This window comes from Triturus cristatus, chromosome 2_1 (genome assembly GCF_964204655.1).
Source record: "Triturus cristatus chromosome 2_1, aTriCri1.1, whole genome shotgun sequence".
Taxonomy (NCBI): Eukaryota; Metazoa; Chordata; class Amphibia; order Caudata; family Salamandridae; genus Triturus; species Triturus cristatus.
Window position 1 is genome coordinate 1,161,251,954 of NC_140581.1, and position 23,802 is coordinate 1,161,275,755.

The 23,802-nt window shown below is 45.6% G+C and overlaps 1 protein-coding gene across 1 annotated transcript in view; it reads right to left on the reverse strand.

The window, feature by feature from the left end:
* Window positions 1-23,802, reverse strand: part of LOC146866513 (uncharacterized) — a 255,373-nt gene that overhangs the window by 79,900 nt on the left and 151,671 nt on the right. The window contains exon 3 of the mRNA XM_085636609.1: window positions 3,802-4,064. Coding sequence (XP_085492735.1) covers window positions 3,802-4,064 — 263 coding nt within the window. The remainder of the gene's footprint in view (window positions 1-3,801; window positions 4,065-23,802) is intronic.

Sequence of the window (23,802 nt, forward strand, 5' to 3'; positions counted from 1 at the left end):
GTTAGGCCAAGCCTGGGGTGGCATAATACATGCTGCAGCCCTTGGCAGGCCTTGGGTACACCAATGCCCTGGGTACCTAGTGTACACTGGTACAGGGGCTGACAGGGTGATCCACTTCCAATTGGTTATGCACCTAGGGTGCATAGTTTTAATTTAGTAGAGAGAACAGCAGGCTGGGGGTCTGATTGGCAGGCCCACAGCCTCAATATGTCAAAAACCAGTGAAGCAAAAAGCAAAAATTTGGGGTGACCATAGGATAGCAGACCCTACTCTCCTACAGTAGGCTGCTACACTGGCCGACCGATTTCCAATTACCACTCTGGGGTGACTATTTCCCTATGAGCGAACCTCCAGATTAATACGGAGGATGACAGGCCGTTATGCTGGCCCTGTTTTTTCCAATTATCACTTTGGGATGACCGGTCCCCTTCGAGCGAACCTCCAGATTAATACGGAGGAGTGTGGGCCGGTATCTTAAACCACTTGATACTATCTGTACATGCGGGAAGTTTCTGCATGATTCTACTTACTTGTCACTACAGAGGCCTTTTACGAATTGGACCCCATGGGTTCAGGACCATTTTGAGCCTAAACTGAGACATTTGAGCCCTGACGAAGTTCCAATGGAACAAAACGCGTTGGCTGTGGTTACACTTCAATGTGCTGTGCCTCCGGCACACACATAGGAATCAGCCACCACTTCTGCCCTGCCTTTTGCCACCTGTAGACAGTTTAGAGCCTTGAAAGGGGAAGAACTTTCCAGAACCAGATGTGGGGGTAGAGCAGGCTGGCACCATGTATAAATATTAGACCCCCAGAGCCACTCATCAGAAAACTCCTGGACCTGTGGAAGTTACAGAAGGATTGTCCTGCTTCCTGAGGACTACCTGCTGCTTGATGGACAGCCTTGCTGAATGAGAAAGAAGACTGTACCTGCTTGCCTTTATCGTAGGCTAACCTGCGTAACTCTAATGGTCAGTTGACCGACCACCTATCTGAGCTATGGGACACAATAAGTTCCACAGGCCTCCCTGCAACTGCCCAGCTGACCTGCTGCAACAGGACCTGCCTGAACTTGCAACTTGATCTGCTTGAGCCCTGTTGGCCTCTGCAGGAGTTATTCCCTGATCCTAAAGAGGTGCAATCTCAGGAACTGGTATCAGAGTGTACTCCTCATGAAGAAAAAGTAAAGATTCTGATGTTTGGGCTCCTTGTGACTGCAAATGGGCCTGTTAGCCTGAAACGTAGCCACCTGCGATGAACACCAATGCGAAGCTCTGACGGACCCCTCTCTACGTGCTAACAATGATAATCCAACTTGAGGCCTGCACTTCGCGCTAAAGCCACAACACCCCGTTACAACCACAATCGCGAAGGTACAGCAACAACCGTCCGCGACCCTTGATCGACTCTTTGGGCTACAGTAGCGACCTCCTGCGATGCTCAGCCTCGTCCATTGCAAATGGAACTCTTCGCGTCGGACTCAGAACAGAACTTTTCAGTGGAACTTACCTAGTCCCTGTATCTGACCTGCACTCCATCACAGTAGGCCTTGACTTGTGACTTTCCCACGGTCTAATGTGATCAGATGAATGCAAGTGGCATATTGTGATTTTACAAGCTATTTTCACTTGAGTATCTCTGTTTCTACTGATTGGAATGGTGTTGTTCTGGAATCATTTTATTTAATAAACGTTCCTCTATTTTTCTAAATTGGTTTGGGATTTTTCTTGTGTAATGTTTTCACTTTAAAACTGTTTGTGACACCTTTTTGGGTCTTCGAAGCTGAAACATGTAGATCTGTTTTTCCGTCTGACTCGTGCAGTTATAAATCCATACTTCAGGTGCACTGTTTTTATTCCTGGCACAGAGAACGAGTTAATAAAGGCAGCTTCATCGCTCTCGTTAGCTAGTTTTAACATCACTACCCACACAGTTTGTATTTTTGTTGCGCTGCGCCCTCGACCCAACCAGTTTTTGCTCTTCTCATCTGCAGGATTTGGTATATCCCAACAGAGTAAGAATAAAACATCCCTGAGCTCCTTTCTCTCAGAGAGGGAGTTGTAGCCTTGGCAGGACTAGGAATTCCCGCTAAGACGAAAATCCCAGATGATGAAGGATGCCACCTATGGTGGGTGATGGATTTCGTCCTAAAAGAGATCCCCCCACAAGCACCTCGAGATAATCTTTAGTGCCGCTTCCCTGTTTGCCCCGGCATCCCAGGCCCAAGGATTTCTTTGTTGTTTCTGAGTAACTATTTGGGGATTCAATACTTGTCGGTCTTTAAACTTTTCTAGTTTTTTTGTTAAGCAAAACCTGGTCTTACCCTGGCGAAACTAGGAGAAAAGTTTAACTTCTCGTTTTCGCTGATTCCATGTATGCTGCATTATGCAGCACACATGGAAACAGCAAAATGCCATTGATTGTTTATGTGCAGGAAGGTGTCCCTTCCTGCACATAAACAATCATTTAAAAAAATATTTAGCAAATTCTGTGTGCTATATTAAGCAGCACACATCGAAGTTACACAACTCCATTTAAAGATCGTTTATGTGCAGGAAGGGACACCTTCCTGTAAATAAATAAACAACCTTCCCTTGCAACGCAGACACCCTAACACTATGGTACAAGGGTGCCTGCGTCGGTACTAGGCAGCTAAATTTAGCGCCAGTGCAGGGGGAACAGGGCTGCACCATATTGTTGTAAATATGGTGCAGCCCTGAGTTTCAGAAGTGGCAGAGCGCAGCGTTAAGTCAAGAAGGCTAACGCCGTGCTCCGTCACTTCCATTTTAAATATGCCCGAAGTGTTTATATACATGACCATTTAATTATTTACTTAGGAGCTTATCTACAAGCCCCTTGCGCCACCAGTATGTCACTTTTCCCATCGTAAAAATGACACACTGGCGTGGCAAGGACCTTGTAAATAAGCCCTTTAGTTTTTAAACATTGATGATGTTCATTATGCATGCATTTTTAATGCTATTTCTACATTTATTATAGCTTAATAGAGGCCTCTTTATTGTTGCATTAGCAGGTAATTACACACATCGTTCATAATCTATTAGGAGTATATCAGATGTGGATGGATACACTTATTTAAAGTAATCTGAATTTAGATGACAGATGTTTTCAAAATGTGCTCATGAATGAGGAAGAGACACCCACCAGTGTTGATTGATACCTAGAGTGCCAAACACCTAATACTGAGTGAGCTCACAGATACCAGCGTACAGTGGGCTTGTGCTGCAAACCAAACACCTGCATAGATCTAACTATTCCCGTACCAGAGACGCGAAGTCTGCTGCAGGTGTACAACTCACATATAGTCGACACAGCAGAACTCCTTTCATGGATACTAGATGCAATTGATATTGGTTATTGATAATTGATACTGGTTGTATATCTTGCATATCAAAGTGAGACCTATAAATTACGTATATATTTCATAGATATACTAGACTGTACTAGGTAATTATTTTCTTACCAATTATTATAGCCAACTTGTCTCCTTTTCCCATGCTATCATTTCCTGTGATTGGGCTTCCTGTAACACAACCATATCAAAATGGCTTGTGATGGCATCAACTGCGTTAATAAGAAGAACCCAATGCGGGTGTATTTCACACCTTGCGGTCTCTGAGGTGCGTGGGAGTCTTCAAACAGCCACGCCCGTTCGAATTTAAAAGCAACTCCTGTAATTTTCAATCTCCAGCCTGCCTAGTTTGGCCTCAGGGACAAGTGATTTGACGTGCTGTTGTGCTTGGGTAGTAGTTACACAGACGTTCGCTCTTGTTTCACCTGTTGACACAGCAGCTTCCTCCTGTGTCGCCTCTTGAGTCACTTCCTCTTGCGAGGCGGAAATCACGTCATGCTCCTCCGGAGCAGCTTCTCGCACGTGCCCTTGGGCTGCCTGCCCATTCTCCTCTCGCTTCTCGGCTGTCGCATCTGCTTCTGGTTCTGCTTCTGCTTCTTGTTCTTGTTCTGGCTCCTTTTCTCTGCGTTTACCTCTCCCAGACGCTGCCCCTTTCCCTCTCCTATGCCGCTTGCTCTGGGTCTCCTCCCTGCAAGAACAACGAACAAGGAAGCATGAAAAGAGGAATTGTAATCTGTGTTGCCCAAACATGTTTTTCCTATGACGCAAATGCTAGCTTTCAGGGAAAATGTTTCCAAGCCCCTAAAATAATCGATAACATAATTTGTGTACAATTGTGTTTTATATTTTTGTCATCTATATGTCGCACACAATAATTACACAAGGAGACAAATGTATTGTATGCAATTATGACTTGATGTTCTGTGTGCTTTTCAGACCTCTACATATACAGACTGGGGGGCTTATTTTACAAGCCTCTTGGACCACCGGTGCCTCACTTTTAATATGGGAAAAAGTGACGTACCGGCGGCACCAAGGACTTGTAAAAAGGTTCTTAACTCTAGACTGACCACAAGGAGTCACCAAGGGTGTAGGAACTGTGGGGTACGTGGGGGATATATCCTCCCGGATTTTGTAGTGGGGGGATATACGGGACAAGGGAGGGCGACAAAAAAAAATCCCATCTCTCTTCAGTCAGTCGCAGGGCTATCGGCATGTCTGCTTTGACGTGCCAATGGCCCTGCACTTGGCCTGTGACCTTCCCTTTTATTGTGCTGCAAAGCTCCAAGAATTTTTTCACACCTCGTCCTACTGGATACATAATGATCTATGCAGTAGGTGCCTTAACCTCATAAGATATTTCAAAATGCAACAAAGTAAGCAGAACAGATATACTGCCATATTTCTACTTGTTGGCAATTTATTTCTGGCAGAGGTTTAATAAATGAATGTATAAGTGGAGACTTAGATCTTGCGCCGGGGTTGCATTACCTTTTTTAGCACAACTCCAACGCAAAATCTAATTTGTTAAATATTGTAATGCGCTCAAATGTACTCATGATAGACCTGCTTAACATAAGTGAGTGTGGCATCTTGAGATGTCACTTATGTTGCTAAGCACTGAAGAATGTTATCATCTGGATGAGCCTTATGATGTAATGACTAGAGGACAGTTGCTGCCTAGCTTTCATCCCTACAAGACCTGTTTATGTGGATGGGATCTTTCTATGGATTAAACCTATTAACTACAACCTTCCTGCTTGGTGTCCTTCTTACAGTGAGGTTTTAGAATCTGATGTTATTTTTTGTGATATCACTTCCTGTGAGGACACGTGTGATGTCACATGCTGTGATGTCACTTACATACTGCCTAACTTGGTTAGTGCCCAACTTCTTTTTTCGGACATGTACTCTGGTGGGAGAAGTATAATGGAGAACTGGTGTTGGTGGTTGTAGGAGGCTGGCTTAGTATACGGTGCACACTCTCAGGAGTGATGCACCTTGCACTAATCCAGGCAACCGTTATGGTGATTTTAGTGGTCTTTGATAACCATAGAAATTTCTCAAAGTGGTAGCTGTGGGGAGCAGCCTTCAGGCTTATCTTGAAAGAGTGTAAAGCATCTTCTTTTACCACAGTTAATCAACAGTGAAGAATAGATGAAAAATAACCACACAATGTTTATAAAAATAAATCTGTTTATTATGCAAAACAATCACTAACACATTGGTATATCTGCTACCCAGAGATATCAACAATACACACAGGAACATTTCAAAATAATCAGGTAAGTAGCACAAATATACACTGGTCTCCAGGGGGAGACCAAACCATATACTAAGAAAGTGGAATGTAAACTGCAAAGGAGAGCATGACTTGGACCAGAAGACACAGAGGAGCTGGAGACACAAGGAACCACTCAAGGTAAGTACCTCAGGACCCTACGGAGGCTGTGTGCAGAGTGGAAACACAGTCTCTGTTGCCGTTTTAAAGAAGAACGACCTTTCCCAGAGTACCCCGAAGAAACCCTTTGGAAGAAGGAAGGTTGGAGAGCAACCCCACCCGTAGATGCCTATAGGAACCAAGTTACCTACACCAGGGAAGCCGGATGCATAGGGGTGACGTGAAGTCAGAAGCTGCCGTAGGCGACAATGGAAGGCTTCAAAGAAGATGCCTCTGGTGAAGCCTGTGAAGGAGTCCAGTAGTATCCAAGAGTTGATTCTTGAAGAAGAGAACCTGTAAGCAGAGGGGACAGAGTCTATGCCATTAAGCACAATGCCCAGCGATGTCGGCAGGTTCAAGAGTGAAGACGGTGACCTTGTCGCTGCAGCTGTGAGGACCAGGTAATGCTGAGGAAGACCTGGAGCCATGCACAAGCTGTCCCATATCGAGTGTCGGTGTTCAGGTGGTTGGTGTCTGGCAGGAGCACCAACAAGACATGGTAGCCATAACTGTTGTGTAAAGCGATAAGATGCAAACAATGGGACAGCAAGGTCCAAGGGACTCACCAAGCGCAGGAGAGTCAGAACAGGCCCGAGCCCAGGGGTGCCCCTTGAAGCAAAGAAAGACCTGCGAGAGGACCCACAGGCCAAAGGCACAGGAGTCGCAAGAGGACCTCAGGCAGCTCATCAATGATGGAGACCCACGGTGCAGAGGATGCAGGGAGGATGCCGATCTTTGAGGGATGAGGTGCTAGAGGCTGGAGCTTCTTGTAGCCTGAAGATCTCTGAAGTGCAGAGCCAACAAGTCTTGGCTACAGCAAGTTGACCCGGTGCACAGGGGTTTGGTACTAGTGGGATACTGATACTAATGATAGGAGCAGCAGACCGGTCAGCTTTTTTCTGATGCCTGCAGATTCCCACAGGCCTTCCAGAGAACCTGGATGAAGGACGGACAATGCAGAAGACTTAAAGAACAGCGAGTCCAGGAGAAGCAGGAGTCTTCCTTGATGCAGTCTTGGTTTCAGTCGAAGTCCAATGAAACCCAAGTGTCCGGAAAGTCAAAGAGTGTGTTGGTTTCAGGGGTGAGTTTTGTTCCACGATGAATCCGAGGACCCACCCACAGGGGAGCCATTAAGTAGCCTAGGGAAAGGGTTGTATCCCTCCCAGAGGATAAGATGGACAGAGGGGAGGATATTTCCCTGTCTTTGTCAAGTTTCACGCTAAAGCGGGAACCAGGGGTTCCTGACCTGTCTCACACCGGAGTATACAAGGAGGGCACCAAACTTGCCCTTCAAAGCAGTCTGGTGCCGCTGTAAAGTGTCCCCACCCCAGCTCAATACAATAAGTCCTGTCTGGGAAGTGGTCACACCTCCGTGTGACAGAAAACCCTTTGTTCTACCATCCACTGCTCAAGTTCAGCTCAGCAGCAGGAGGGCAGAATCATGTCTGTGGTCAGCAGCAGCACTAGCTTGCTGGCAGACCCTGAAAGGCTTTTACCAGGAGTACTGGGTCCCATAAGGAGCCCCCTAGCATGAGAATCAGTGTTGGAGTATGATTCCAACATGTTTGATACCAAACATGACCAGGTTCAGTGCAGCCATTATATAGTCAGACATCTCATAATATCTGATGTCAACTATATACCTTAAAATGGCTGATTGCACTTACAAAGCCTGAAGAATCGACTCCGGGGTGTGTACGGGTGTCCTGCTCAAGCAGGGGCACTCTCACACTTGTAACCAAGCACCCTGCCTACCACAGGGGTGACTTATAGGTTTTAAGTACAGGGGCCTCCGATATATCCTTTATATCTGTCGTGAGAGGTGCAAGTACCATCTCACACATACTGCAATGGCAGCCCTGTAGTCAGAGTTTAAGTGGACTCCCATGGGTGTTACAATGCATGTTGCAGCCCATGGAAGACCCCTGGTGTGCCCATGCCCTGGGTACCTTAGTACCATATACTAGCAACTTATAAGGTTACACCAGTAGCCAATTGTGGATGTACCAAAATACTTACCAGAGCCAATTATGGGGAGAAAGCAGAGTTGCTAGGGTCCTGATTAGCAGGATTCCTGCAGACTATAGTCAAAACACACTGATGCCAAGCAAAAAGTTGGTGTAACCATGAAAGCAGATCCTACTTTCCTACACAACCCCCCAAACGTAATGACATGAGACTTACCTTGCCTAGTTGAGTCTTCATTTTCTAAGTGGAAATATCTGGAAAGTCTATCTGCGTTGGCATGGTTACTCCCAGGTTTATGTTCCTCTGAAAAGTCCATCCCCTGAAGGGAAATGGGCCACCTCAAAAGTTTGAGGGTTATTCCCTTCATTTATTTAAGCCATAAGTGGGGTTTATTGTCTGTATGAGCGATGAAGTGAGTGCCAAACAGGTATGGCCTCAACTTCTTCAAGTTCCAGACCACAGTAAAGGCCTCTCTTGCAAGAGCTGATCAACGCTTCTCCCTCGGGGATAACCTTCTGCTTAGAAAAGCTACTGGTTGATCCTGGCCCTCTGTATTATTCTGTGACAATGCTGCACCTATCCCTATCTCAGAAGCATCTGTTTGCACAATGAAGGGTTTGGAGTAGTCAGGACTTTGCAGAATTGGAGCGGAACACATGGCTTGCTTCAGGTCATCAAATGCCTTCTGACAGCTAAATGTTCACTGAACATTCTTAGGCATTTTTTTTTAGGTGAGATCATTAAGGGGTGTTACTATGGATCAATAACCCTCAACAAATATTCTGTAGTACCCTGTCAGGCCAAAGACAGCTCTAACCTGAGTCTGGATAGTGGAAGCAATCCAGTCCATGATAGTCTGAATTTTGCTCTCCAAGGGTTGAACTTGGCCTCCACCTACAAGGTGGACCAAGTATGCTACCTTGCTCTTCCCTATTTGGCACTTTATGGCCTTGATAGTGAGGCCTGCCTTCTGCAGGACCTCAGGTATATGTCTGAGGTGGACCTGGTGATTCTCCCAGGGGGAGCTAAAGACAGCCACATCATCCAGATATGCTGCATTATAGGCTTCCAGACCTGTTAAGACTTTATTCACCAGCCTCTGAAATGTGGCAGGTACATTTTTCAAGCTGAAAGGCATCACAATAAATTGATAATGACCACTTGGGGGTTGAAAATGCTGTTTTTGGTTTGGCATCCTCATAAAGTCTGTCTTGCCAATAACCAGCAGTCAAGTCAAATGTGGCCAAAGTAACAATCAGTTCATCTTCCCTTGGAAATGGATAGGCATCAGTCCTAGTGACTGCATTGAGGCCTCTATAGTCAACACAAAACCTCATCTCTCTCTTAACATTTTGAGTGTGAGGTTTTGGCACAAATACTACAGGACTAGCACAAGAGCTATATGAAGGCTCAATGACTCCCACCTCTATCCCAATCTCGGACTTGGTCAGGTTGTCTGTAAATTTTGCTCTTCACGGGCAGACTGTCACCTGTGTCCACTTCATGGGTACACCAGGTGATTTGACTGGGTGTCAGAGAAAAGAGACTAGGAAACTGACTGAGAACCTGTCTGCAATCAGCATGCTGTTGATCAGTGAGGCTGTCTGCCAAGACTAATCCTTCAGCTGATCCATCAATAGGGTACTGAGAGAGGAGATCAGGGAGAGGGTCACTCTCTTCTTCCTGTCCCTCATCAGCGACCATGAGCAACCTTATGTCAGTCTTGTCAAATAAATGTTTCAGGCGATTCACAAGAAGTACCCTGGGGGACATCTTAGAGTACCTAGGCCAACTAAGTAGGTGACCTAACCTTTCCTTTCCAGTATAGTGTGGGGGCCACTCCACTTGTCTTTGAGAGTTGCTGAGGACATCGGGTTCTAACACCCACACTTTCTGTCCTGGCTGGTAAATAGTTAGTACATCCTTTTGGTCATGAAAAACTTTCTTAAGCTCCTGACTGGCCTCCAGATATTTGCTGGCCTTCTTCATGTGCTCAACCATGTGGGAATACAGGCCTAGAACATAGTCTACTATGTTCTATTTAGGAGGCTTGAGAGGTTTATCCCATCCTTCTTTGATTAGACATAATGGACCCCTAACTGGATGTCCAAAGTTCAAATGAGCTAGCTGTAGCCCACCCCCTTCTGAAGAACCTCTCTGTAGGCAAATAGAAGGCAAGGTAGTAAGACAACCCATTTACGTTTCAGCATTTCTGGGAGTCCCATGATCATACCTTTGAGGGTCTTGTTGAACCTTTCAACAAGCCCATTGCCCTGTGGATGGTAGAGTTGGATAAACGTATACTTAACGCCACACTCTTTCCACATAGCAGTGATGTAGATAGACATGAAGTTAGTACCTCTGTCTGACAAGACCTTCGGGAACCCAACCCTGGGAGAGATTCTCAGGAGGACCCTGGCCACTACGAGAGCTGTAGTTGTCCTAGGGAATTGCTTCTGGATATCTAGTGACATGGTCCACCACAGCTAAGATAAAACTATGTCCAGATGCTGTTGGAGGGTGTAAGGGACATACAATGTATATCCCTACCCTCTAAAAGGGAACCCCAACCACTGGTAGGAGGATTAAGGGGGCATTTGTAGTTCCACTTGACTTACCACTGGCTTGGCAGGTGACACAGGAGCAACAAAACTCCTTGGTGTCTTCAGACATGTGGGGCCAGTAAAAGTGAGGGACAAGCCTGTCCAAAGTCTTGCTTTCCCCAAGAAGTCCTGCAAGGGGAATATTGTGTGCAAGGGTCAATAGGAAACCCCTGAACTTCAGAGGTATGACCAACCTCCTGGTAGCATCAGGCTTGGGGGTCTCTACTTTCAGAAAACAGGAGCCCATCTTCCCAATAAGTCCTGTGGGACCCACTGACATTCCCTGCTTCCTCAGTAGCACCTTGCTGTCTGAGTTGTTCAAGAGAGGGGCAGACCTTCTGTTTCAGACTCAAGTCTTCCCTGGAATGACTCCTGCCCCAGTAGCTCTGCCTTGTCAGGCCCAAGCTCCTCTGGGACAGTTCCTCCACAGGTACTGAGATCATCTCCCTCAGGAGCTCGATTCGCACTGGAAATCTGAGAGGAGGATACCTCTTTACTCTTCCTTCTCCTTCTCTTGGGAGCTGGCTGGTCCATTTTTTCAGGATCCAGGACTCCCTGAGTGCCTACCTTCTTGGCCTGAGCCCTAGTGTCAGCAAATACACTGGCTCAATTTCCCATAATTTCTGCATGAGTCCTGAACTCCACTTCAAACCAAGCTGAAGTTTCCACATCATTGCCCAGTGGACAGTCCACAGGTAGGTCTGAGGATACCACAACTCTCTTTGGGCCAGTTAACCTTCCCCAGCTGAGATTGAGAACTGCCATGGAATGATCTGTCCTGACATTGCTAGCATTGGTCAATTGGTAAATCTGACCAAGTAGAATCTGCTCAGGAGACACAAGTTTCTCTGTCACCATAGTGACACTGGCACCTATGTCCCTGTAAGCTACAGCTTCCTGGCCATTGATGAGAGGCTGTTGTCTGTATCTGCCCATGTTAGTGGGACTTACAATAAGTGTGGCAAGCTCAGTGCCACCATCAGACTAAAACAACCTCAGTGGGTGTCCTGACTAGGTCAGAACCCACTTCAGTACCCAAGGGTAACCCAGCTAATCTCCTGGGGGCACTACTACTACCAGTGCTATTCCTAGGGGCACTAGGAGGTTTGGGAGTAGTAGTAGCAGTATTGGAGCTAGGCAATTGGCATCCTTTGCCCTATGGCCTTTTTCCTTAAACAAAGAGCACCAAGGTTTCTCGTTATCAGAGGAAGAGGATTGGGGCCTACCCCAGAGAAAGATGTTTGTGGACCTTCATAAGACTTTCTTTTCTTTAGATTTCTCCCCACCTTTCTCTTGGGCCTTAAAAGAATCATGCTTCTTCTGGTTACCGCCACCATGAGACTTTTGTTTCACCCTGGTGTGGACCCACTTGTCTGTCCTGGGGAGAGGTCAGATCCGAGTCAACCAGGTACTGGTGCAGTTTCTGATTTTGACAGTTATTAAATATGTATTCCCGAAGGGCGCTACATAGCCCGCTGCAAGACGGCCACACGATGGTGCTGCTCTGCCAGCTGGAACCAGTATCCTGTAATTATCGGCGGAACCGGCATGAATCCTTAAGTTTTAAAAACAGCACTGTGCAGTGGAATGTCAGTGGAGCACAATGATACAGTCATGAGCAGTGCAGACCGGCTGTTGGAGGAGATCACAGCGGCGCGGAGCACGGGACCGTGAATAGCTCCATGAGAAGATGGCAGCTGGCATTTAGGCCCAGATTATGCTGGAGGTAAAAGGCGTTCTGACAAATCACTGCTGCGGAGGCCCCTGTGAGTGAACAGCAAGTGGGGGTCGGCGATCTGCCTGTGAGCTGAGGGGCGGTCCTGGGAAGAGCTCGTAATAGTTCAAGTATGTGCCCCGACAGCGGTGGCATGCTGGCCGCACCCCATGGTCTTGGCGCCCTCCCTGGATGCTGGTCGCGGTATGGTGATGTGCTGAACAGAGGGCGCGGCCTGTAACATCGTCAAAGTAGATCGGCTGCAGGGGGTGCACCCCGGTTTGTGTGCAGTACAAAATAGTGCAATACAGTTGCTGCTTGCAAGGTATGGTGGACTGCGACTGTGGAATGTCACTATGTGCAGTGTGGGGAAACAAATTGCATGGACCAAAAGATAATCCTTTATGAGCATTTGAAAGTCTGGAGCGGAGCTGAGGTGGGGCAGACTGATGTACTCTGCGTGTCTCGACCCACGCCTCCTCTTTCGTGATTCTAAATAAGGTTGATATGGGCTGGTGATACATACAAGTGGCAACTGCCCACCTGCGCTTGGGAACCTACGTACCCTCATCGCAGTGCGACCATACGGATAGCGCTCTCAGACACCTGTGGTGGCGTTGGCACGTGTGGGCACTACGATTGTGTGCAGTGGCTGGCTGAGGAGTGGAGACGAGCATAGCCGCGGAAAGCTGTGGGTTTCGTATATTACCCCTGCGGTTGGCTGGCAGACATGGAGCCGAGGCAAGTCTGACAAACAACAATCCAAACTGTCGTTTGAATCCTGTCGGTCCTCGAGACCTACCATGACACACTCGGACACTGAGCTGGAGACGGGGCAACCGTGTTCGTTGTCACTGGAGGCCACTTTACTGGCGATGCAGCAGAGTCTGCAGGCCATAAATGGGAAGATAGACACCCTCACGATCAGAATGGACAAGTTAGACAAGCAAGGAGCATGCCTAGATACCACGGAGCAGCGCATCTCTACTGTTGAAGATTAATCACATGTGACAGCGGATAGGTGCCTCAACATGGAAAAGGTCTTAAAGGTCATAAGAGCGAAGAATGAAGATTTGGAGGCACGGTCCCGGCGCAGCAATCTGCGAAAAATGGGGGTTCCAAAATGCACGAGTACAGGTTGATTTGAAGATCACATCGAGGCAATGCTCAAAGAACTGTCCGGTGTGGAGAACTTTTCACAAGTATTAATCATTGAGAGAGCGCACAGATCGCTGGCTCCCAGGCCAATACCGGGCCGCCACCAAGGCGTATTGTGGCTAGAATCTTGAACTATCGTGATCGTGGTGCCGTGCTACGACTGGCAAGGGAAAATCAACTGACCAGCTATCAGGGAAACGTTCTGTCTTTTTTACCCGATTTTACCATGGCAGTCCAGGCGGCGTGCAGAGAGTTTGCTCCCATCAAGAGGAGGTTATGTGAGCTGGAAAAATCCTACGCCATGTTGTACCCCGCGAGATTGCGGATCACGCATGAGGGCAAGATGAAATAGTTTCCAATGCCGAATAGGCTCAGGGCTTCCTTAAGCAGGTAAGCAAAAGAGTCTGAGGCGTTTGTGTAGTGATCGGGTCGGGACACAATGAAGAGAAGTAAATATATCTTTAATGACAAATTGGATGCTGCGCAGCAGCCGGCTCCTTCAGCTCCTCCAGATCACAACAGTACAATATTCAAACCCAAACATTCCACTTAGAATTCTTGAGTCCAGAACATAATGGACTCAAGAATTCTAAGTTAAAGCAAACACTACATTATCCTCCCCCTTACAAAAACAAAGAAAAAGACAAAAATAACCAAACATGTGAATAGCACCCAAAACAAGAAAAGAAACCACTAACGAAATCTAGCAGGAAGAAAACGTTGTCTAGAACTCCTGCGTAAACCTTTCACATCACCTTTCACATCTGGCAAAGCTGCCCCGTCTAAGTCAGACGAATTCTTCTCAACACTCGGATTGACTTTCACCACTCTCGAAACATTCCACCAGTTTTTAGAATTCACTCTCACTGCATTTTTGAAAACCCTATCAACAGTGAGAGGCTCAGAAAATTTAGAATAACCTTTCCTAGAATGAACAGGAATTTTTACACGTACAACATCTCCAACAAACAAAGGCTGATCAACAGATTTTTTTCTTGAATCAAAATAAGTCTTCTGACGTAACTGTGCTTCAGCAACATTTTCTCTTACAACACCATCCACATCACTCATAGAATCCAACTTAACCCATTTAGACATCCAACCTGGACAGACTTTAGAACATGGCTTTCTCCCTCTTAGAAGCTCATAAGGAGAAACCTTCGTAGAAGAATGCGGAGTTGTGCGATAAAACCACAACATTGATCTCATGGCATTTTGCACATTACATCCACCTGCCAAAGCCCATTGAACACAATTGTTAAGAACTCTATTCATCCGCTCCACCAATCCATTGGTTTGAGGATGATAAAGTGCACTCCTAGCATGCGCAATACCACCCTGATGCAAAAAGAATTCAAACTCTTGACTGGTGAATTGTACACCATTATCACTAACAATTGTGGATGGAAACCCTTCTCTGAGGAAAATATCTTTCAAAAAGTCAATGACATTCTTAGAAGTGGGTTCATCAATGAAACATACTTCTGGCCATTTAGAATAATAATCTATAACAACAATCGCAAATTTTGAATTCCTAGGAAGAGAATTAAACGGTCCAACCAAATCTATCCCTATCTTCTCCCAAGGTCTGTCTGGTAGAATGATAGGTTGCAGAGGTGGAATACGGACCTTCAAGCTCTTATCTGAACCAGAACAGATCACACACTCCCCCACAAACAAATCCACATCATTGTCCATCTGTGGCCACCAGAAACGTTCACGAAGTCTCCTCTTCGTGAGCGTTCTACCCAAATGGCCTTCATGTGCTCCCTGTAACAACCTCGCTCTTAACATGCCAGGAGGGACCAACCTATCTCCACGTACAAGCAAGCCATCCTCTATTGAGAGTTCAGGAGCAACTTTAACAAAGGTTTGAAGAGAAAATGTTATATTTTTCTCCCTAGGCCAACCTTCCTTTACACATATGATGACATCACCCAACAATGTATCTTTAGCTAGAAAATCTCTCCATTCAACCTCACTCACAGCGCACATTTCCTCCAAACCCACAGAGGCGACAAAACACTCCTCTTCATCCTCATCCTCCATATCCAGCTTTGATTCAACAGGATGTCTTGAAAAATAATCTGCACAAACATTCCTAGAACCTTGAATGTGACTAACTTCAAAATCGTATTGCAACAATTTAGTAGAAAAACGTGCTATCCTGGGCGTATGCTCCTTGATCTTATCACCAGATAAAATCGAAACCAACGGACTGTGATCAGTTCTTAGCTTAAAATGTCTGCCCCAAATATATGGATTAAACTTACGAATTGCCCACCAGCATGCAAGCAATTCCTTTTTGAATTACTGAAAAATTAAGATCAGACCCACGCAAAACTCTAGATGCAAACCCAATGGTATGCTCAGCTCCATCAATCATTTGCGTGAGAACAGCTCCCAAACACAACCCGCTAGCATCAACCGTGATAATGCAAAGAGCATCTGGAATGAACGGTTTGAGAACTCTAGGACTGATGAGTTCATTTTTGACCCATTTAAAAATTTCATCACACTCAATGTCCCATTTAAATGGAACACTTTTCTTGAGCATGTTAGACAATGGTTGACACTTTGTCGCATACCCAGGAACAAAACGCGAATAAAACTCACATAAACCAATGAACGATTTAAGTCCAGCTTTATCCATGGGAGGTGAGGAATCAACAATCGCTTTAACCAACCCTGGTCTTGGTTCAACCCCTTGCTCTGACAAAACATGTCCTAAGTACTCAATCTTCTTCACCTTGAAAACACATTTCTCTTTCTTTAACACGACACCTCCTTCGCGCAAAGCCTCCAATACACAATACATGGTCTCATCATGGGACTCACCTGTTTCACCATGATCCAAAACATCATCCTGAAATACGATCACTCCTTTGATACCTTTAAGTAAATTAGACATGATCCTTTGAAACACTGTCGCGGCAGACGCTAAACCGAACGGCATCCTACAATATTGAAAAGTTCCTATGGGCGAAACAAAAGCAGTCAGATGCCTTGAGGCTGGATCAAGGACAACTTGATGATATGCTGATGCTAGGTCTAACTTACTAAACCACTTCGACCCACTGATTAAAGACAACATCTCTGGGATGTTGGGAAGAGGATGAGAATCTATCCAGATGTTCCTGTTCAAACTGCGCAAATCAATGCAAACGCGAATCTCGCCATTCTTCTTCTTAGCGACCACTAACAGAGAAAGCCAGATAGACGATTGAACTGGCTCTATAATCCCCTTCTTGCAAAGACCGGAAAGCTCCTGTTCAAGTTGACTTCTGACACTAAATGGTACATTCCTGAGCCGATGCTTAACGGGAACAGCACCCTCTTTCACTTTAATAGTATGCATAAACCCTTTGACACATCCAAGCCCATCACCGAAAACATCAGGAAAATGTTCAGATAAGGAGACAACAAAATCATCAACCCGGAGAATTGAAACCTGATCTTTCGTACCTGGTCTCAAAACCATTTTGAATAAACCTTGATGGAACCATCCAAGAATATTCAAGCCTTTGATGGCTACATAAATTTTCCCAAAGATCCTCCTACCTCTGAAAGACAAGTAATCCTCAAAATAACCTGCCAATTCAATGGTTCTCCCTTCGTACGAGACAGGCGATCTATCTGGAGGAAATAGCGAACGCACACCCCAAACTTCTTTAAACTTTTCTTGGGTAACCATTGTTATTCTTGCTCCAGAATCAACCAATAGACACACATTTTTACCACCAATATCCATATCCACATATGGATCCACGCACTCTTCTTGTAGACTGCAAACTTGATTCGCGTCTACAACCACAACAACCATATCTCTTAGGTCATCCTGGATTTTCGCTAATTCATCACACTTCGTTTCACACAATGAAATATTTGCAACGGAGGAACCAGCAGAAGAGAACGGAACACTACTGCTCATCCTTCCCTCTTGTGTGGTTGGATAATTCCTCTTCACATTTTGGCAGACCTTAGCAAAATGACCTAACTTCCCACACGCCCTACAAGTTACACTCCTAGCAGGGCAAATACGTCCAGATCTGAAATGTGGAGCATTCCCACACTTAAAACAAATATTCGTTTGCTTGAAAAACTTATTTTCCCCACGATAGCCAATTGCGTTCTTATTTTCCTTTGCTCTCACTACATTAACACACTCTTCCTCCTTTCCATTCGAAATAGTAACTCTTCTATCAAGTTCTTTTACCGACAGTTTTGAAAGTTCTATGCTTTTTGCAATCCGTATTGTTTCCTCTAGCGTTGGGTTTCCAAGAGACAATAACCTTTGTTGTATGCTCTTGTCATTACATTTACAAATAAACTGATCTCTTATCAATTGGTCTCTGAACACTTCATACTGGCACTCAGCACTAAGGACACGTAAGGCGGAAATAAAATCTTCTACCTTTTCCCCTGGTTTCTGTTCTCTTTTTTGAAATTTATGCCTTTCAACAACCAAACTCGGTTGAATATCAAAACGCAACTCTAATTTTTTTACTGTTTCTTGAAACTCATCCATGTCTCCCTCCTCACCACCTACTTGTGTTAGAGGAGGCAAATGTTTAAAAATTTCTCTCCCTTCAAATCCCAACACATTTAGTAAAAGACATTTTTTCCTTTCTGCCCTATACCGTGAACCACCAATGGCACCTATATATGTTAAGAATGCATCGTACCATTTTTTCCAGGAGATAGGCGGATCACCAGGTGTTTCCAAAAAGGATGAAGGAGGAGACACCGATTGCATTTTTGCCTGAGTCTAACAGGAACTAATTGTGACCCAAAAAGAGAAAAAAAAAACAATGAATACATACTAACATATGTCACTTTTAAAAATTTTCTGTTGCGCACCAAAACCTTTTCCTTTTTTTTTTAAACTACTAATGTATAGCGTTTTTTTCTTTTTTAACACAAAAAAAACGTGTTTGATACCTTTCAGACCCACTAGTCCTCCTAAAAACTGTCTCACAAGTGCTTTTCACCAGAGTAAAAATTATAACTGCATTGTCTTTTCCGTTCTTTATCCAAGAGGAACAATGTACATGCCACCAAAGTATGGTTCCTTCCACAACTAAAAGCAATACTTGCGCAGCGTTCCTCTTAAGACAACCAGTCCGCCGAGCTTTGTTGCTTTGGTGTCCGCTTCTTGGTCCGCTGACCCCGCCGCGAGTTTCGTTGCTTCGTTTCTCAGTCAGACCTCCGCTTCTCGTTGGCAAAATTCTTACGCTGGTAACTATGGCTTGGTAACCATGACATTGACGCTATGTTCCAATGCGTCTCCTTTCACGGGCACGTGCTTTCGAAATGGCGTGCGACGTAGATCGGTGATGTCACACTACCACACGCCTCTCTTCTCGGGCACGTACTCACCCAAGATGGCCTGTAGACCAACAGCCAAGACAGCTAGAACGCCAACTCTTCTCCTTTGCTTTACCAACGAAACGAAAATCACAAATGTCTGTACAAATCCACGGAACCTCTGCGTCACACCTTCCTTTGCGGTAAGCTCCGCTGCTGCTTATTTCTTCCTTGGTGCCGATTCTTTTCCTTATCTTCGTGTTTTTTTTTTTTTTTAAACTCCGTTACACGACACGTTGCGGGTTCTGCAGCATCCAATCCCAGATCGTCGCCAATTTTGTAGTGATCGGGTCGGGACACGATGAAGAGAAGTAAATATATCTTTAATGACAAATTGGATGCTGCGCAGCAGCCGGCTCCTTCAGCTCCTCCAGATCACAACAGTACAATATTCAAACCCAAACATTCCACTTAGAATTCTTGAGTCCAGAACATAATGGGCTCAAGAATTCTAAGTTAAAGCAAACACTACAGTTTGCCCTCCCCAGCACGCTCGGAGTCATAGCAGCTGGGGTGAGACATTTCAAATTGGTGCACGCTTTGAAAAGGCAGTTCACCGCATGCTGGAACAGATGATCGTCTGCAATGGTGAGCGGGGGTGTTCAAAGTTAGAACTATATGACTGGTGGATTTCTGATATCCAAGAACTATGTGGGGTGGGCTTGCGGGTCTCTTTACTGCCCTGTTTGAGTTTACTGTTCAGGTAGGCAATACAGAGTTGTGATTGTATAACGCCATGGTATCTCATGACAATGTGACTCAGGTATATCTGGGCAAAGTGGCCTGGTGGGTGGTATTGAGTCCCTGTGGGCACACAGGGCAGCCCTATTGTAATGCTACATCCTGGCTTTGAGGGTTTGGGGGGCTGCAGATGATATGGACTGTGTTACGATTTTGCATAAGAGTTGTGACTATGTTGGTAAAAACAGTTTATCAAGATGTTCCCTAACTAACAATGTTGTTCCGGCCACATCCGCTTTGTGGGTGGGAGTATAGGTATCTAGCCGCCCGTTGAGAGTTCCCCAATAAAGTTGGAATGCTGGTTGCAACTGCTCTTTGGGAATGTCTTTGGCATGTTTGGGATGCTAAAGTGGGTGGGGGGCAAATGGGTTGTTGTTTGTTTTTTCAGGCACAGTACATCACTGGCGCTCAAATATACTGGTTATACGGACACAGATGTATACACACAGTAGAGGAATAGTATGCAAGTACAAGAAACACCACTAAAATGATAGGTGAGATTCGGCTAATGACATGGAATATCCGGGGGCTGAACAATCCCAAAAAGATCAGGCAGGTGTTAGCCTATCTGGACAGGCATTAGGTACACCTGGCGTTATTGCAGGAGACACACCTCACTAGCATTGGTGAGGGTAGGGTGGGTGCAAGATGAGCGGCGGTAAAGGCAGCCTCCTCATATTCATCATACACCAGGGGGTCATGATTTTGGTAAAACGTGGAACTCTCTTCCAATTTACGCATACAGAATTAGATGTTCCGGGCAGGTACACGCTCATACAGGGGTGCCTGTGTGGAACAAATCTTACTATTATTACAACTTATGGCCCTAATGTAGATGACCCAGCATTTTATGGTAGACTGGAGAATAAATTGTTTGAACTCCAACCAGAAGTAGTCTTATGGGGGGGAGACATGAACACGTACCTGGGTCCTGATATGGATCGAAGTGCGACTTCGACATGGCAGGGGAAAAGGTCGGCAAAAGTCATACATGAAATTATGAGCACGCATAAACTTATTGATATATGGAGAACGCAGAACCCAAAGGTGCGGGAGGGCACACACAGCCCCTCTGTACATAAAACATGGCCCAGGTTGGACTATTGGTTGATCTCTGACATGGCTGCACCTTGGGTCAAGGGAGTTATACATCTCCCGTGCACTCTCTCGGACCATTCCCCAGTGGCCCTAACTATGAGTATCCCCACACATCTATCCCAGCCCTTTCAATGGCGATTGCCACCATCATGGCTGCTGGATCCTAATTTTAGAGATGGGGTACATCTGGCTATTGAGCTGTACTTTTTTGGAAAATGTGGGCACAGTGGAAAAAGCAGGAACACTGTGGGAGGCATTTAAGGCTAAAATTAGGGGGACATGTATTGGGCTGCAGGCAGGTGTCCTTAAAGATCTTTGATCCCAGATGAGCAGGATAGAAAAATTCCTCTTTAGTTTAGAAAAAGAGTATGCTGCTACTCACAAAAAGGAAACATTAGCAGAAATCAGGGAGCAGATCACAGAGTATATAACGAAACCGCAGACCAAGAGATCAAACATGTGTCTAGGCGTTGGGTTGCAAGGGCGTATGGGGAGGGTGGCCGCCGGAGCCGCACACTGGCAGTGAAAATTAGGTCCCTGCGGATGCAAGAATACATTATGGAATTGGAGCGTCAGGATGGCACCAGGTGCCGTGGCTCGGCCGAGGTCTTGATCTGTTTATGTAGTACTATTCCGAGCTGTATGGCGAGTGTGAGGAGGCACCTGGTGAAGAAATACCAAGGAGATTGCCCTTGCTTGGTTATCCCCGGAGCAAAGAGAGTACCTGATGCAAGAATTTATAGTTGATGAGGTAAAGGAGGCGATACAGATGCTCATCTCCTGAAAGGCATCGGGTAGCGACGGCTTGCCGGTTGAATTCTATAAAACATACGTGGACTTGATAGCTCCCCATCTACATAACATGTATTGTGAAGCCTACGCAAATGAAATGCATCCCTTTACATTATGTGAGGCGCCAATTATTACTCTACTAAAGTCAGGCAAACACCCAGGACGCTGTGGGTCATACCGCCTGCCCTCACTGTTAAACAGAGATACCAAAATTCTGGCAAAAATAGTAGCGACTGGACTGCTCCCGCCTATACCAGCACTGGTCCTACCGGACCAGTCGGGCTTTGTTCCGACCCGTTCTACCACCCTTAACTTACGCACATTGTTTACAGTCATGCATCAAATTGATCCAGACATTAAGGCTGCGGTTGTGCTGCTTGATGCGACCAAAGCCTTTGATTCCATCAAAAGGGGGTTTATGTTCGATGTATTGAGATGAATGGGACTACCGTTTGCATTTATACAATGGTTGGACCTGCTGCATAATTCCCCGGTGACCAGAGTGCGGGTGAACAACTGCCACTCCAAACTGATATCATATGTAAGGTATAACGGCAGGGCTGTCCGGTTTCTCCACTGCTATTTTTGATTGTTATGGAGCCACTGGCATGTGTTATACGGCAAAAGCATTCACGCGCAGCATTGGAATTCCGTCAGCGACCCCTGGTCATATCCAGGTATGCAGACAACATGGTGCTGTATGTTCGCAATCCAGAAGTGGAGCTGCATCGGTTAATTAGAGAGTACATAGTTTATGAGAAGCTTTCGGGTCTCAGTATTAACTAGGATAAATCACTGGTCTTTCTGTTAACACCAAGTACGCGCTTGTTTGAGCTAGAATTTCAGCTGGAGTGGACGATGGAATCAGTAAAATATCTGGGTGTATGGATCCACAAAGATCCTGAGATTGTTGTGAGGGATAATTTTGGTTGTGCGGTAGCACACATGGAAGAACAGGTGGATAGATGGATATAACTTCCACTGTCAATGGAATAGCTTTTATTAAAATGACAGTCCTCCTCAAGTCTCTATACCTGTTCATTAATGTGCCAATCAGGCTGCTGAAGAACTTTTTTTTAAAAATAAGCTCTAGTTTGAGCCGGATGGTTTGGACAGGTAAACAATCGTGATGCAGATGGGAGGTCCTCCCAAGGCCGTATTCTCATGGGGCTTTGGGGCACCTGACCTATAATTATATTATTTGTGTGCACAGGCACATTTTGCACACTATTGATTCTTCCCTCCACCATTCTTGCCAAACGTTGCGGTGGAAGCAGATGAAATACATCCTGAACCGCTGACTGCCTTGCTTCACAGGGTGCAGCCTGTGTTCCCTGGTCGTGAGGTGAGCACGATAGACTGTACGGCACAAACATGGCGGACGTTGGTGGAGCAGGCAGGGAATCTTCCTCTATATGCTCCAAATCTGCCGCTGGTGCAGCATCCGGATATTTCTGTGGAGCAGGAGCTTCGGGCACTCTCCATACTGGCGGATATTGGCATAGCGACAATGGGTGAGGCATACTCGGAAGGTGCATTCAGTACATTGGAGGAGGTTCAGGCTCGTCAGACATGCTCTCCATTAGCGGTTCTTACATATTACAGATTGAGGGAAGCATTTAAAGTCTTTAACACACGACATCCAGAAGAACCGTTAATCTTGAAATCGCTCCCAGTCTTGCTGGCGGGTCCTCACCACATGAAATTAGTAACTAGACTATATAATTCTATGCAGGTAGAGAATGCACCAATACATTGTAAGGCTAAGGGAAGATGGAAGATGGTGCTAGATACACCACTCACAGAGAAGGACTGGGATCACTGTTGCTCTATCACAGGGTTGTTAACAGGAAATTGTAATCTGGGAATCATTCATTTTAAGTTTATCCAGCAACTGCACTATACACCCAAACAGTTAAAGAGGTATGGGTTGCGAGAATCAGACGATTGTATAAGATATAAGATACAGGAGGCAGACTTTATACATTTAGCCTGGCTATGTGGGAGGGTGCACGATTTTTGTGAGCAGGTTACCAAGACCCTAACTGACATTGTAATGGAACGGTGGATTGCATGCCACAAATGTGCTTACTGGGCCTAACGGAACACTTACAGCCGCAGAATAGGAGGTTGGTGTTGACTGCTCTGCTTTTGGTGAAAAGGAAAGTTGCCCAATATAGGGATAGCAGAAATGGAACACGACAGCAACAATGGCTAGAAGACGTTATATATTGTAGAGATCAGCTATCATATTATGCTGAAGAACTTCCTATGCCATCTAGACTAAAAGACATTTGGGCCCCACTCACAAGCTACCTGCTGTCCACACATGAATCAAACCCGCCTGCTGCAGCAGTTAACAAGGGTATCCTGGACATTGATGAGTAAATATATGTGTGTTCTTACTACGTACAATGTGGATGCATACTGATGTGTAATTCATAAGTTACCTGGCATTGGAATGTACATGCCTGGTACACTTGGATTTTATTTGTGAACTTGACGTAACCCTCACAAGTAAATTGTTCAGTCCCCCATAATCATG